The sequence below is a fragment of the Augochlora pura genome, chromosome 1, assembly GCF_028453695.1.
Source record: "Augochlora pura isolate Apur16 chromosome 1, APUR_v2.2.1, whole genome shotgun sequence".
In the NCBI taxonomy this organism is placed as follows: domain Eukaryota; kingdom Metazoa; phylum Arthropoda; class Insecta; order Hymenoptera; family Halictidae; genus Augochlora; species Augochlora pura.
Genome location: NC_135772.1, coordinates 13,439,812 through 13,456,436, shown reverse-complemented (window position 1 = coordinate 13,456,436; position 16,625 = coordinate 13,439,812). Strand labels below are relative to the sequence as shown.

General features: G+C 38.6%; 1 protein-coding gene across 7 annotated transcripts in view; it reads left to right on the top strand.

Annotated features, from left to right (window-relative positions):
• Positions 1–16,625, top strand: part of LOC144471317 (rap guanine nucleotide exchange factor 2) — a 275,558-nt gene that overhangs the window by 206,656 nt on the left and 52,277 nt on the right. For all 7 annotated transcript variants that reach the window (XM_078183248.1, XM_078183256.1, XM_078183317.1 and 4 more), the window contains one exon: positions 5,025–5,100. In XM_078183248.1, the coding sequence (XP_078039374.1) occupies positions 5,025–5,100 (76 nt within the window). The remainder of the gene's footprint in view (positions 1–5,024; positions 5,101–16,625) is intronic.

Genomic DNA, 16,625 nt, shown 5'->3' with positions numbered 1-16,625 from the left:
ACAGCGATCGAAGATAAAGAACACGCGCAAACATTTAGCGCGTCGAGTTCAATGTCGGTCAAAAAGCCGAACTTGCCAGAAACCGCCCGCCAGCGCCCGTATACCGTCGAAGAGCAACGATCCGCGACCACGATTCGTTCCACACGTGTACGTTGTTAATTATACCGGTTCCCCGGGATCGGTTCGAACCCGCAAATCAACACGAATATCAATCATCGGCGACGTAATCTCGATCGGAGGCTACACGCCGCGCGTCGAAACCTCTCGGCAAATAAAAGGTACAAGGAAAGGACGACGAAGGAAACCCGACGATGGCATAGGTGACAGGCCGCCGTGGTCCGCCTATAGCGAAACGATTATAATCATTGGGACGGGCACCCGCCGCCGTCGCGAGTGTTATAGGGTTAACTGAAATTGGGGTTGCCGGATGAAGGAGAAGCCGGTCGACGTTGTCCGCGTCGAATTCAATTCTCCGTGGCGTGTAACCGTGGCGCGTCGCGCGACAGTAATTGTAACTTGCGACGACGCTGTCCGACATGCTTTTCCAATCGTTTCTTGACCGTCCGATGATGGTTCAGTGATCTAGGTAGACTTTCCTGCGCCGAGTACTTCATATGTAGTTTTAATAAATACTCTAAACTTTTATAGGATGTCCGGAAAATGTCTAACTGAGATCATTTGAAGCAACTTGTCCTGTACTAAAATTTTGACGAAGAGGCCCTTGACGTGTCATTAACACGTTGAATGCCACGCCCATTTTACAGGAATTGTCCGTGGCGCCACGATGAATTTTCTATTATGCGATACATATAATGTCACATAATAAAACTATATTTCATGTATAAATAAAACTATTTTCAGATGTTTTATAAGGCATTCATTTGCTCACACCACTACATCAACGATGATAATAATAACAAAATTATAAGTATTGTCATTTTTTTAAATTATATATATTTTCATCAATCTGAGCGCGCCGGTCACCGGTGGCCCCCATGGCGTCACTGCCAAGTTCAGTGCCGGTCACCGGTGACCCCCGTGGCATTCAACGTGTTAACAAGAGACCAGTGAGATGACCAGTGAGACGGTTTATCAGTAACAGAAAAACTGCAATAAAAAGTCGCTTTTCGTATAAAGAAAATAACCCATTTTCGAGGACCATGGGCCAGGTGAACGAAGGGCTTAGAACAGTCAGCAACTACCTTGACCCGCAGCAACTCTTGACCTCGAATTCAATCGCATAAACCATGGTGGCGATCGGAAAATGTTCATCCGATTGTTGACGAGGAGGGACTCGAACGTTCCCCTCGCGTGCACGTGCTAGTCGTTGTTGTTAGTCCCGTACGCGGTTCCGTGCAAGCCAATGGCGAACGGGGATGGGTACACAGGTCGGGTCAAGAACCTCGGGCAACCTTACGGCTTTCCGTTCGGCATTTCTCAGTCGGTCCTCATTCATCGCGCGTCCAGGATTGATCTGCGACTGTCGATATCCACTTCGTTCGCGTTACCGTTGCGGGCCCGGTTTTATGCACGCCGCGCGCGCGCGCGTTGCATTGGAAGACGGCCGCGCTGCACCGCGCTGCACCGTGGAAAAGTACACGTCGATACCGATTCCTCCCGAGCCTCTGCCGTGATCCACTCTCCGGTAAGCCGCTAGACGACACGTTACACATTACAGGGTTATTTTCGTTTGAGATCGGTGCCGTTGGCGAGAGGCGAGCCTCCGGATCAGGTTAATTAACCTCCCTTGCGGCGACATTTAAATAACGCGCGCGTGTCGGGGGAATTCAGAACAAGGGAATTCAGTGTAACATGATTATCTTTGCTCTGCTTAGTCGAACGCCGCCGCTCGACGGACTCGCCTTTACAAGAAATTACCGGTTGCCTAGGCAAAATCTTATGTCCCGACCTCTGCTCGCCGGCAGCGAGCGTTCTTCGCTGGAAACGGGGACGTTGGTACAATAAGGGCGTGAGATCACCGCAAACCCTTTTCGCGTCCGTCGACGCGATACGGCGCGCCTTCCAGAGGATATTCTTGTGTAACGGGTTCGAAATATTGATCTTTTATTTTGCGTGAATCGGAAGTAGAATAGGTCGGTGTCGCGACACGTGTTCGACAAGCCTAATCCACTTATGGTGAACGGTTGTTGCGATAAAACAGCAATTAGAGGCGCGGAGCCGGTTACCGTGTTACTGTTGGCATTAATCATAGCTGGTGTATAATTATTTTAAGATTATTATATCATTCGATCAAGTGATTATTCTTTGAAATACCTGCAACTATCTCGCGTGGAAATATTGTTGCAGTTTAATTTAATGGGATGCATTTTGTCCCGATTTATGGTCATTATTACGGTTCGCCGTAGTTAGCTGAAACTGACGTCACGTTTTATTTTACGCGAACGTTTGCCCTTTATGAACCGTAATCGTCCACAAAGGAACAAATTCCTCCGTTAACGAAACATTTCCCCGTGAAAAGTGACCTATTTCGAGCAAGAGTTGCATGCTCGCCATGCATTAATTACGTTAATTAGAGGCGAGATTCTGCGGGAGCCTTGGAAGTCATAATTTATTAACACAAATGGATTAGCGACGCTGGTAGAGTGCACAACGCCGAACCGGTGGCACGACAGTCAACGGAGGCCGGGACAATTTATATGAATGATGAATAACAATGGAAAACTCTATAAAGTGTTTCCACATTTTCTATCTTGTAACTTTGCAACACTGCATATAGTTGAATGAAATTTAAGAAAGTAGAAAAAGATGTTGAATTTTGCTAAGATTTTATTTTTAATCGTTGTGAAAGAAGCTTAAAAATGCGAGTTTTTATGAAATCAAGACAACGAAAGCTTCCAGAAAAAATAGTTACAGATGTAAATTTATTTAGTTCTTGTTACAGATGTAAAAAGAGAATTTTAAATGAATTTTAAATAATTTTCGTCTACGCCCTACGATTTGCGTGGTATCTCGTAAAAAGATCTTCAACTGGCAGCTTTGAAGGCTGTTATCACCCCTTCAATGTTATCGCCCAAGATTTTTCTAAAAACTATCTCCCACGTAAGTTCCAACGAAATCGGCTTGTTTAACTCGAGCACATTCCCTTGAGAGCCATATGACGTTATATACTGCTTTGAATAATGAGCATTTTAAATATTCTGTTTGTACAATTTTCTCGTTAATTAATATTATCAGTTTCACGTGAACGCGTCGACGTGTTTTTTACAGAATAAAATATATAGCACATTCGGCAATAAGAATTTTAGAGCGTGTTTATATATCATTTCTACTTTGTTACATCGGGAAAGAATAAAAATTTATTACACCTCGTATACAATCGCTTCCAAATAATAGATCGTCCCATCTTGGTCCGCTCTATTAAACTAAAATAAAACAAAACTATAACAATTCTAAATCCAGAAGAGTTCGGCTATAACAAAAACTCGAGCGAAAGAAAAATGTCAATAATTTAAAAGATAATAATCCTAGAAGTTTGATTATCGATTTTTACTTGTTTTGAAGTAAGCTTTTTCTTATACTATCTTTATTTAATTACTGTAATTTGAACATTTAACACCTACTTGTTTTTTATAACGTGTTTAATTTACGTAAACGCGAATGTCAAGACACACTCGTAGTCTGCAAAATTTCATAAAAATAACATTTATGAAGAGAAAGAAATTGTTAATTTCGCTCAAATATTTCAGGTTTATATTGCAAAATATATATTTTATGTACTTATTTTATATTTTTAAAATCAAGGAAGTATTTCAACTAGTACCTATCTCCTTTAACATGGAAATAAGTTAAAAATTAGAAATAAATTACTATTTTTAATGAAATACGTGAAACACAGTTAAGACAATATTCGCGAACATTCGTCTCACCTAATTGACATATTTTTAGCCAGGTCCGTTCAGGATCATCGCGTGACTGTCGGAGATTTTTCTTGATCCACTAGGTGGCCGAGACTAATTCGAGGAGTGCCCGAACGACAGCCGGGGGACGGGAACATCTGTCGATGTCTCGTTCCCTCGAACGCGATCGGAACATTAATGCGCAGGAATACCACAACAATGGACATATTTACACAAATGCGAGAGAAAGCGCACACCCCTCTCCCATTGAGATATTATGTTCGACGCGCGCGGCCCACACGCCAGAATCGGCCACCGTTCCGCTGATAAATTGCATTTCGTCGATGACTTCCGTGTCGGCGCGTCCACTCTAGGCCCCCTCCGTCCGTATTATTATTGTTACGGCTGTTATGGCTTTTAACCATTCGACGAAGGGCGGGCACGCGATCTCTCGATGCTGTTTTATTTCATCGCGGCGTTGTTAACCGGTGAATCGAGGCCGTGAATTCCGAAACAGCGAGCACCAACTTGCACTAATCATTGTTATGGGACAATCGATCTTTAATTTATTCCTTAAATATTGATTTCATTGTATGCGCACGTATTTTTAAGATTTTTAGGTAATTGACTTTTTGGGTATGTGGATTTATAAAATTTTAAACTTGCGGAACTCTCGAAATTATTGAAATAAGGTTATAGTTTCAATTAGGTTATTAAACAAAATTATAGATTTTATATAGTATCTCTGGCGTCTTTGTTAATAAATGTCGATGGCGAAATGAAAGTAGGATTTTTATGTAACCGAAAATATAATTGTAGAACAAATATGATTTATACATATTTTTGTTTAATGCCGAAGTTTTTCACAATGTGATTTGTACGGTACATTTTATTGCACTGTGAGCACGAAAAAGGATCTTGAAATCTTTTAATAATTAATTTCAGGAAATATTGTTACATATACCAATACGAAAGATTAAGGATTTATTAACGAATAACGTACAATGAAAATATAGTTTTGTCAAACTCAAGGTTCGACAGCGGAGAATTTCTCGAACTGCAAACAGACGTTGCACTTACACTGATTGGCTTGTGAGCGATCGGTATGACGTCGAGAGAGAACTTGATCGAACGGTTTCAACAATGTCTCGATGGTTTTTGTTGCAGCTTTGGAAAGCGGACGGGTGGCAGTGCCAGGAGACCTAACGAATGTTTCGTACTCGAGTCCTCTGAGATGATTGTCGTAAGTAGAACTATCATTACATTTTACACGTTCTCCGTCCTACGGTCCATAAACAAATTATCGTCGAATTGGTGCCTGTCCCTATTGAAAATTTCTATATTCGCATATGCCAACTTTGTTTCACGAATTTGAAGCATCGTGGAAACAATTAACTTGCTATTATTTATTCGTTTATGATAAATATATTTTATCTTGTAAATACAATTATCTTCGCAACTGTTTATTATTCGAAAAATATGTCATATTCGAAATGATTTCGTTTCTTTCGCAATTTTACATATTCTTTAAAAAGGATTACCCTGAGTTGATTAACGTAGTAGACAATTTAACTTTTTCTTCTTCGACACATTCAAATCATTAATTTACACATAGATAAATTAAGTTTAATTCGCAATCGATCAATACCATTAATAATGCGGCATTAATAAATACGGCACTAGTTCTTTAGTGTAACAAAAAATTGCGTGCTCGTATCTAGTTCCAAAATTGCAAATGCATCGCGTAGCTCTCTGGTTTATTTATCGTGACAAATATTTGCGAACGGCGGATGCCGGGCGACAGCGGGTCGTAAATAGTCCTGCGAACGAACAACAGAAATTTCTGTTTTTACGGACGGTTTGTCCCATATTCATTAATGCACGCACCGCATGCAACCCCCGGTGAAATCGCGTCGCAGTCACGTTCGCGAACTATTCCGGACACAGTAGCGATATCGCATAATGAAAGACAATGCTGTCCAGACTGGAGACGCAGCCTGCTAGACAGTTAATCAATAGTTCCTCTCCTGAGTGTTATGCTCGCGTCGAGTTTTCGAGACTGCAACCGCTGCACCACCCGATTCGTCCTCTCTACTTTCGCGATTGCCGGTTGTTAACTGTTCGACGAGAATATTTCGACGGAATCGTTGTAATTTCTCAAAAACCGACTGTCAACGTTCCCTGTTTTGGGGAGACTGATGTTCGAGGCTTTATGAATATCGAAATATTATATTTTTTTATTTATTAACCCTTTGCAATCAAGTAACGACTCTGAGACGACGCTGAAAATTGTAACGTCCCTATTTTATTATTGAAAATTTGTTAAACGCGTAACTGTTTTACGAGTCGCAAAACTGAATTTAATATTCATAAAACGAAGAGATTGTTAAAGAGAGAAAAGACTGTTACTTGTAACGGATGCAGAATATTTTTATAAATTTCTTTGCAATATATTTTTTAATGTGATCCTTCGAAATGCGCCGTTCGAGTGTTAATTTCGAACATGGCGTTCGTGTTATAAAATACAATATTACGAGATGAATGGTATTTTATGCATTTGTGACAAAAATGAGTATTTGCAATTTGAGACAGGCGAGAGATTAAAAACATTTAATATTGTCAAATGTATTATTTTCGATTTATCGAAGCTTCGTTGAAACAGAGGTTTCAGAAAATTGTTGTTTTACATAAAGATGCCTGTCAATTGAGAGGCTCGCACGTGACGCCGAAGCCTGACAAAACTGGAATGGAAAAGTCGATGGCTTTTTGCATGCAGGTTGACAGAACGCGTCAATAATATTTGAGAAACGTCGCCTGTATTTCACGTTTATTTTACACCATGATTGTTATGTCAATCATCCGTGGACAACGGAAAGAGTAATTAATACGCTGCGCGTGTACATGGAATATTTTTATTTTTACACACAAAAATTTAATAAAATATCCTACGCGAATTAGTTTTTACAGAAATCCGTATTAAATTTCCTCGTAAATCTATTACGTTCTATTACGTTCGAATAAAATACGTTTTATATAACAACACGTTTCATCGTTTATAAACGAAGAATATAAGGGTCTATTGAATTTCTAATAATAGATGAGCCCTTTTTTTATTTTTCGCTGTTGAATTTATTAAATTCCATTCCATCGAACGCATTTTTCATTTTACAGACAATGGATATCGTAATTTACGAGACTTTCGAATAGACGATCAGTTCGATGATTATAAACTCTGTAAGATCGCGCGGATAGCACGCCTCGATTGCCGTACGAAAGTTAATAACAGAGAAGAGTAGAAATTTATCTCCCGATGCATTTCCCTCGGAATCGCAAGTTGCCTTAATCGAGTTCAGCCACGCACGAAAATCACGGAAGCTAATTCCGATTATCCAACTGCAGCCATTTTGGGACTCGAAGTTCTCGGGAAGTTTCACGGGAACGATAAACTGTTTCGGAATCTCCCCCCTGTTCCCGGCGATATTTGTTCCGAGCCAGCGGGACACGGAATCCGTGATTCGTGCTGCCATCTGCGTTCTACGTCCCTGTTTTACCGACTGCCGCGTATCTGTAGATCCCGTGGATCGATAGGCTCGAAACTGTTTTGACTGGCTACCGATCAATAAGATCTCAAAATACATTATTCTTCCACACCGATTAATTGTCATTTTTTACTATTATATTAAAAATACACGTCGATTCTCATTAACTCTTGCATTACTACGTAATTCTATTATTAGAATAACGATTTAAATTAGTTATATTGTCTAACGAGTTTCGTTAATTAAATTATGATAATTTCTATGAAATGTAATATGAATTTGTTGTAAGATATAATCGTTAATTAGATTGATTTTTATAAAATTGTGATTTATAGTAATAAATGCATGTCAGGTTTTCGGTGCCTGTTTTATTGAATCTCTTTCGACTTCGTGCAATTTTTCGAGATTTACTAGAGCCGTCAACGTGTTGGTTTGTTAGATGGTAATTGATAGGTAATTCGATGACAGTAGCGTCTCAATTAGGAATTTGGTAGTTAATCATTGTCTACACTTCGCTCGCCTAATGAGACTCTGCATTGAAATTCGAGACTCGTGGGAATAATCAGCTAATTTACCGATACTTCGACGACCGAAAGTTCGCGTTAATATTTCGATCGAATTGATATTATATGACGTATAAATACGAATACGTGAGTCATTTTCTAAGAAATCAATGAACTCGATTTTTAACGCGGAGTGCAATCGTAGGAGTGTAAAAAAGAAATAGGTATATTTGATGCTTTGTATATTATCAAGATAATAGAGTTATGCAACGTTTTTTAACTTAAACAAAAATTAAGGTATTAAAAATTTAATTTCAAATTTTTAAGGAACCTTTTTAATATAATTTAGTACAGGTACGAATCTTGGATTATTTTAAACCAACGAGGTTAGCTCGACTTTGTTGTAATTGTGGTAAATAATTTTCGTTTAAAGATCCGCAGTATTCCGACCGCAAAATGACTGTGTCATATCTGAATATAGATCTCCAAACATTTTCTATTATTCCTATAGAAACCTGAATCTTGCAAAAATAATCTTAGCAAAAAGTTATGCTCGCCGAATCCAAATTTTGTTACAGTTTTAGTCAAATTTACATTAAAATATCCATTAGCCAATTTCGTATCTAACCTCTTTGGTATTTAGCTGAGCACTGTACCAGAATACAGTAACAACAACGTCGTAAATCGATATTAAATCCAATTACAGACAAAGAAAGTCGGGACAACAGCAGATTCGACCGAGATTGAAAATTCGTGTAACTTTTCGATCCCCGGAGAAGAAAGAAAATAGTGTTGGTACAAAGTCGATGCGACCCGACGACAGATAACGCGTTCCGAATTCTCCGGGAACTCGAAATATTTATGTTCGTCGCGATATAAATCGATTCCCGAAAAAATGGAGAAACTTCGGCTATGAATCATCGCGGCGCGGTCTAAAACTCACGGAAACTCGTTATCGGCTGACAACCTGGCGACGATAAGACGATCCGAAACCGATCAATGAAAACGTCCAAGTATGTAACTCGATTCCCGACAACAATTCCTCGAACGGGAACCGACAGAAATATTGCGAATGGAGATGAACGCCCGGACGTGCACCGTCGCTCGACGATTTCTATCGAAATCGGATAAACTATTACTCCGTCAAATTCCAATTTAATAACTCGCACGTATATCTGCCAGCTTTATAAAACAATTGAAATAAAACAACACGAGAACAACGAACGTATCGCATAAAATATAAGTGGGCAGTTTTACGATAGTGCCAATACTGAATTTATTTTAACATATTCTATTTCAGTTAAAATAGACTATGCGAAGCCAATCATTTTAACCGATATGGTAAGAGTAGGGTTAAAATAGAAAGCATACAAAGAATGATTAATCGTTTCGATATCTACAGGAGATATTATAACATATTAGATAATCTGCCTGAAATAAGAATATTAATGATTTGCAATAGCTATCTAAAAAATCATTGCAGTCCACCAAGCTTGGAACACATCGAAGCACACAATAGGAAACGCCGACATGCGTCGAAACAGTAAACCACATAATAGAATGATGTAAAATGTTAGCTTCGAATGAATACGTCAACAGTCGTGACACCACTGCGACAATAATACACGGACGGGTCGTCGATAAATACAGCATAAAAATAAATAACATTTCACACTCTCAAAACTGACAAAAACAGATAAAGAAAAACTGTTGTATTAAAAAACAACACTGCACTCGAACGAAACAATAAAATACTACGGATCAATCGTGTATTTCAGAACGGAATACTAGATTAAACACGAACGCTACTGCCTGTAAAATTTCGAATTTTAGGTTAGAATTTTTATAAATGTACCATAAAAGCATGGTACGATCGAAGGCGACAGATACAAAAACGTAGGTGTTGCATTAATCATTTTTGTAACGAGCGTCTCTTTGATTGCTGACCTCTGAGTAAAATTTCACGAAATTATTTATATATATAAATAACAGCTACCATATAGAAGATTTCTTAACAAGTTTTACATTTTATGCTGCAGGTTGGTAAACCCGTGAAAATTAATTTCTTGATACGCAACCGTGAAAACGCGAATTCTCTGTTGCAGTAGCTTATATCATTGTTGCAGTAGCTCATAGCATTGTTGCAGTAGCTCGTGGCATTGTTGCGGTACTCGCGAGACTTGGCACGACGTTGACGATCATGCGAAGGGTTTTTATGAATGAACAGGGGGGAACAGTTTTGAATAAATAAAGGCACGGAGTCCGGTGACTGCTGCTATGCACTTTGGATTACGCAATACCGTTGTCAGTGTCCCGTGGACGTGTGCACACAGGCTGCGCCAACTTCCTGTTCTTGTCGGCTTCAATCTTTTTCTATCATTATCTCGGTTTCTCGGTGGACAACGTACCATTATGCGGTATCGTTCGTTTAATTGCTATCTGAACAGTAATTGTACTCAAATGTTTTCGGACAGTTTTCTGGAATTTTCTTCTCGTTCAGCCACACTCAACGTGGATTCCCCATGGACGCTACCCTGTTCGAGAGCACATTTTTCATTTTTGTTGCGCAAGAGTATCTTTAGAAATATAATGTTTCATTCGTATACATTATCTTATAAGTATCATACAAATAAAACTATTGAAGTGCGAACTAGTGCTGCTAAACGTTATCTAAAGTAATACATTCTTCAATTCTCATTTTCTAATTCTTCAATTCTTATTTTTTAATTCTTTAATTCTTATTTTTTAAATGTACATTTATATATATATATATAAGTTATAAATATTTATACGCATTTACATATACTTAATATTTTAAATATAACATTTTAAAGTGTTGTTACTGCATTCAACCATTAATTCGTTCTTAACTATTCAGAATTGAAGGAGATATTAGGCGTGTAGGTAAACCACCCTATGCTCGTGCGCATGTGTGTAATACATAACTGTCACTTAAATGTTGGCGCAACTTTCACCGTAACTACGTTTATAACTTTATTAGGCTGTAAATGAAGTCCTTTCATTTACGATGCTAATTAATGCGGTGATTTCCTTCGCATTTACATCTAGCTAATTTATACTTATACTTATATTATAATTTATAATTTATATCTGGGTTTACTTTCCGATCTTATATCATTTTTTAAAAAATAAAATATGCAGCTCTTACTTAAAATTACGGTTAAGTGAACACAATTTATTATCAATAACGGTATAATGTTTGCACAATCAGTGGAACATTTATTTTCTCAAGGAACGCTGTGTTTGTTTTTAATCATAATCCGTCTCGCACTTTTATCGTGTCGTGTATTGAAATACTAATGGAAAAAATATCTCAAAATTCACTTATTTTTGTTTTATCAAAGTATTTCAAGCTCGTATTTTAACGTAAATATATTGCTATAATATGCAGTTTAAGAGTTGATTATCATTATTATAAAAACGATAATGGTACATTAATTAAAGATCTTTAATGATTCTGCCAGATTCTTACTAAAAACGTCGAAAAATGCTGGTAATCAATGCGTCAACGTTTATCGTAATAATTAGACTGCGGATATTTATGAATTATTATTTAGTAATTAATATAATCAATCACTTATATTTATTTCTTCTCTTAATCGTTCTAACGAGTTCGCAGTAATACAATAATATCATCAAATCATACAAATGTCTGCTATTTTGTATTTGATCTATTAATTATCGTCATTAACGCATAAAATCTAGTAATAACATAGCGTCGATCTAATTATGCTTTAACATACCACGGACGCACATTTCCCTGACAATATTATCGGAAATATGTTTTAGCAGCCCTTGCTCCTTCATGATCAATGTTTATTAAAAGAGCTCGCGGTAATCAATAGCTAAATGATTCATTTAGTAGGAGATTCACGTGTTCGTCATAAAAACGTCTCAAACGAACCTGTACTACATCCTGTAGAAGCGTTTCGGATAAGATTTCCAATGATTCGCAAACGTCATTCTTTTGGCTGAATTATTGCGAAATGAAAAAAGTTCAGGGACACGTTTCGGCGCTAGTTATACGTGTACTTGATGTCGGACGCAACCAGGTTCGTAGTGGAAAAAAAAAGCCTGATGATCGATGCTCTCGCATTGTCGCATCGCCATCGAGATAAATCTTTAATTCGTTGACGTATCTATCGGGGGCTCGAGCAGAATCAGAGCCCGTGCACAATGGGCGCGGGGATGGAGAATATTATAGCGGATTTACGATTGTGTTCCGCGTAATTCGCCCGGCCGGTATCTCTTGGATTCAACTTCCAATGACGGATTACGCGGAAATCCATTTGGTTTCTACTGCATGTATATAGGAGCGGAGCAACGAGCCGCGTAATTCACAGACCGATTACCCGAGACAGTATCGACAAGTAAATTTCTAACGACGGTAATTGATGCTACTGTTCAAGACACTCGAACCTACTTACACGTTCGAAACGCTGGAATAACTTTCTTTGAGACACGTATTTACAACTTCAACAGCCATGGAATAGAATACCTTTCGAGATACAAGTTTAACTTCTTTCAAATTATTTCTTATCGACTCTGAATGATAGGGAGCAATGATTTTAACAGTTTACCAACCGGTAGCCTATTGATCGGTTTTTTCCCTCGACCGATAGCCTGTGAATCGGTTATCATAGTAACCAATAATTTGATATCTATTATTGAGATCAATATGTTACATTGTACTACTGTGAGCTTCACTATTATTATGTAATATTTTAAATATTAAATGTCTTTCACGATAAACAAAATACATGAAAATCAAAATAGAAATGAAAATTTAACATCGAGCTTTTTTACGAATGACCGGTTGGTAAAGTGTTAAGATATGTCTGAACATTCTTTATCTTCTGTAAAAATCTACATTTAATAGGCTAAAGCCTTATCTCGTTTTTGTCAGCGCTAGTAGTTACATCGATTATCGATTACCAAAGCGTTCCGAGTAATAGAATAATATTATCTTTTGGGATTTTTATTGCGAAAGACAATAATTCGTGAAAGCTACTTTTCAACGAACATTTAGAAGCTTATGATTACGTTTCCGATGAGTAATGCGTTAATAATCTAGCATGGCTGCTGCAAGTTTTTAAACGGCAATCACCCGCACGTCGAAAAGTTTCAATTCACCCTCCGGCCTTGCGCGAAATACCCGCGGACCGTCACTGTGATCGTCGCATTTCATGGAATTCGAGGAAAAATTGATTCCGAAATGGATATTTAATACTTGAAAACAGCGATACACCTGTCGCTACGCTGCGCCAGTCGAAAATGTTATTATTCGCCTCGTGTCGTCCAGTTTTATTGTATCTCGTATCAATCGGATCGATTTTCATCTTGGCTACGGATTTCGTGATAGATAATTGGGTAAATTTAACGTGGCTGCTTCGATCAACTATACAAGATGACATCGAGATAAATGAAAGAATCGCGAGACGACAATATTATTTATAGCCGTGCGATCGACTTTCGTTTAAAACATTTTCTTGTAAAATTCTCGCAAGCGAGATGTCTTATACAAGACAATTTATATAGTTAAATAAATTAAAAATATCCCACTGTACAGAAATCAATAATTACATGTAAATAATTATTATTCATATTACGACGTACTATCGTCGTTAATTTTCTTAGAAAAATTAATATGAAATACAGTGAAACGAATGAAAAATAATTCACCCTTTAACGTAAGTTTCGACATTGCTTGTCAGCCAATCGTATAATATTTCCGGAAATAGAACATCGTCGCTTGATAAAGGTAACGATTTATCGATTCGCAATGTCAGAGACGGGTCTTCCTTTCGTCATCTCGTCGCATCAGATTTCCGTCCGTAATTCCTGCGAACGTATCCCATCGACGCGATCGTGTCACGAGCGTGGTATCGAGGCACCGTGGAATGGTTCAGTCATCGGTAAAAGGATTTTCCTCCCCGGGACGTCGGAAGTAGAAAAATATTGGAACGAACGAACGACGGTAGTCGATGGCCGGGATCGCTGCGGCATAATGACTCCAGCTGGGTGTCTCTCTGTGACCCGCGGCACGAATTGGACGCTCGACCTCTGACCTTCCTTTCTCTCTCACCTTTCAATCTGTCACGGGTCTTCCTTCGCCAGCACCTCTTTTCTTTTCCTCGCGTCTTATCCTCGTGTTTTAACACGACTACATACTTCGTGAACTATCGTGCTTTTAAAAGACATTTAAATTATACAGGGTGTGCGACATCGAATCTCTCGCGAGGCATTGAAACTATAAAAAAAAATGTGTCCCGAGAAAAGTTGTTTGATTTGATGGGGCAGATAACATAGCTTTAATGGCCTTTGCGTGGGTATGTAGTTGTGGCCGAGAATTCAAGGTCGAGTTAATTTTTTCAAATTGTACAGTATGGTTTTTTCTTTATTTATAATCTGTTTGCGTTATCGGAGACAAATTCAACGACATATTATTTCTTATCGTTGCCAGCGGTAGAGCCATAAATTATCCAGCTGAAACCTGTGTGAACTATAGCGTCTGCTCCAGCTAGAGCTGTTCAACCTTTCACTTTACCGCTAAACAAAGCTGTCCAAACACACCATTTTGACACGCAACAAAAATAACGAAGACATTTCAATGTGTAGGATAAAATGAATAACTTGTAGCAGTAAATCTTTTCATAATTGAAATAACACAAAAAATATGAAGAATATAAAGGACACAAAAAAAATTTGAATTTTTGGTAATTAAATTATTTAATACGAAAGACGCATAATGCAGGAGGTTGGCATCTATAGCCATCTCGTTAGCGAACGCAGAGTGTAGTAGGTCGAACGAAATGTATGCACGTGCGCGCATCGTCGTTCGCGAATTATAGCAGATTAAAGCAACGTCCGCAGCGCCGAGCAATCTTGAACTCTGTTAGTATAACGGGTCCCGTCGACGCAAATCCTCAAATGAAAATGGATCATTCTCGTAAACTCCGGCCGCGTGTATGAACACTGCGGGAACGTTATTCAGACGGCTTCGAAACGAGCCGGTAATGAAAAATATGGAGAAGGAAGAAAGCAGAAGAAAAAAGGAGGAAAAGAGCTTCCGCTGATCTTCGCATGCGATTTAATTTCCTGCTTTTAGAAAACGTACTCGAGGACATTTTTCAAACGACCATGTGTTCGTCGGAAGAATCTGAAGTTAATTCTTTGCACTCGAAGCCACTTCGACTGGAAATCTAAAATAATTCTTCTGGCTTCTAGTATTTCCATTTTATATAACAAAACTGATTCTACGCGTATGAAACTGAGTCACATAACAATTACACTTTCAACAATTTTTTAAATCCAAGCTTCGGCGCTAAATATATAAATAATTTTGGAATGTGCTAAAAACAATTCCAACGGCGCCGCTGAATCGCCACTCGAGTGCAAAGGGTTAATGTTTTGGGGATGTATTTTATATTCGTTGCGTACGGTTCACCTTGTCTCGCTTGTTCTGCGATGTCTGTCGCATGTCTCGTTCGCCCGTAGTCGTATAAATGATGCGCGTTCACCCACGCGAAGCACAAGACGCGCGGCTGACGTGCTTCCAGCTGAAAATGACGAGAACGGGGGAGCGATGACGGGAGACAGGAGGCGGTGTTCGTCTGCAATCGGCCGGTCTCGAGTCCCCCGTTTCGCGGAAATTCCGCGTTGCGCGCATTTCGGGATAATAGGAAAGGATTATTTCTGCCGGTAAGAGAAACGCGTTTACCCTAGTAGACTCCTAGGTGTTAGAATAGATAAAGTCCTACACTTTTCTCAGCTAGTACGAACAATTTTTATTTTGCATAAAATTCTACGCATTCGTTCAAGTCCGAATATTTCCAAAATCACACGAAGCTTTCTAGGATGTTTGAAACTGTTGTCTGCGACAAGCAATAATTCTACGTAATTAAAGAGTCAGTTATAATAGTTTCTGCTCGCTGAGTTTAAACCCTTGCACTATGAGGAGCAAATAATTTTTGTCTATTGTATTGCCTTTATTCACTTTCGTTTCTAGACTTTCACGACGAAAGAGTTCAATTTTATTTCGATTCGAAATAAATTAATGATATTTATATTCATTAGATCTAGCATCGAATATTTATCACGAGTCTGACTCGTTATTATTGTGCAAGGGATTAATGCACCGCGTGCACTAGGATTCGACAGCTGTTCGCATTGTGTCCTACATTGTTCGCTAGCCCCGGCGTTTTCACTTTCAAGTTAGCTGCAATATTTACGTAGCCCCGGACAAATTGGAGAAATTACTGTGCCGACGGTATTCATTTAGAGTTCGGCAACTGTTCGACGGTGGCGTAAAATTCACGCGCGAATAAATCCATGTAAATTAGTTTAACACAATGGGGATCCGCTTATAATTATTCCTCATTAATATCCTGACGTCAAAAGCACTTCTATTACGAAGTGGTTTATAACAGGCCGCGTTGATTTAATTTCAATGTTTCGCCCCGGCGAAGCCTCTGAACTGGAAGGTGTCTTTCTTTCCCGGATTATGCAAATTTTCTGCTCCGCTGTAATTAACCGACGGGACGTAAGGGGAATTTGTTATATTATTTTTTCATTAGATAAGCAGCGAAAGCTCTACTAACCTGGGAATATTGTTCTCTTTGAATGAAAATTAAAGGAGAAGATTATTTATACGTAAACTAGTTCTATGCAAAGTTAAACACTTCTTTCATGCATTTTTATAAAAG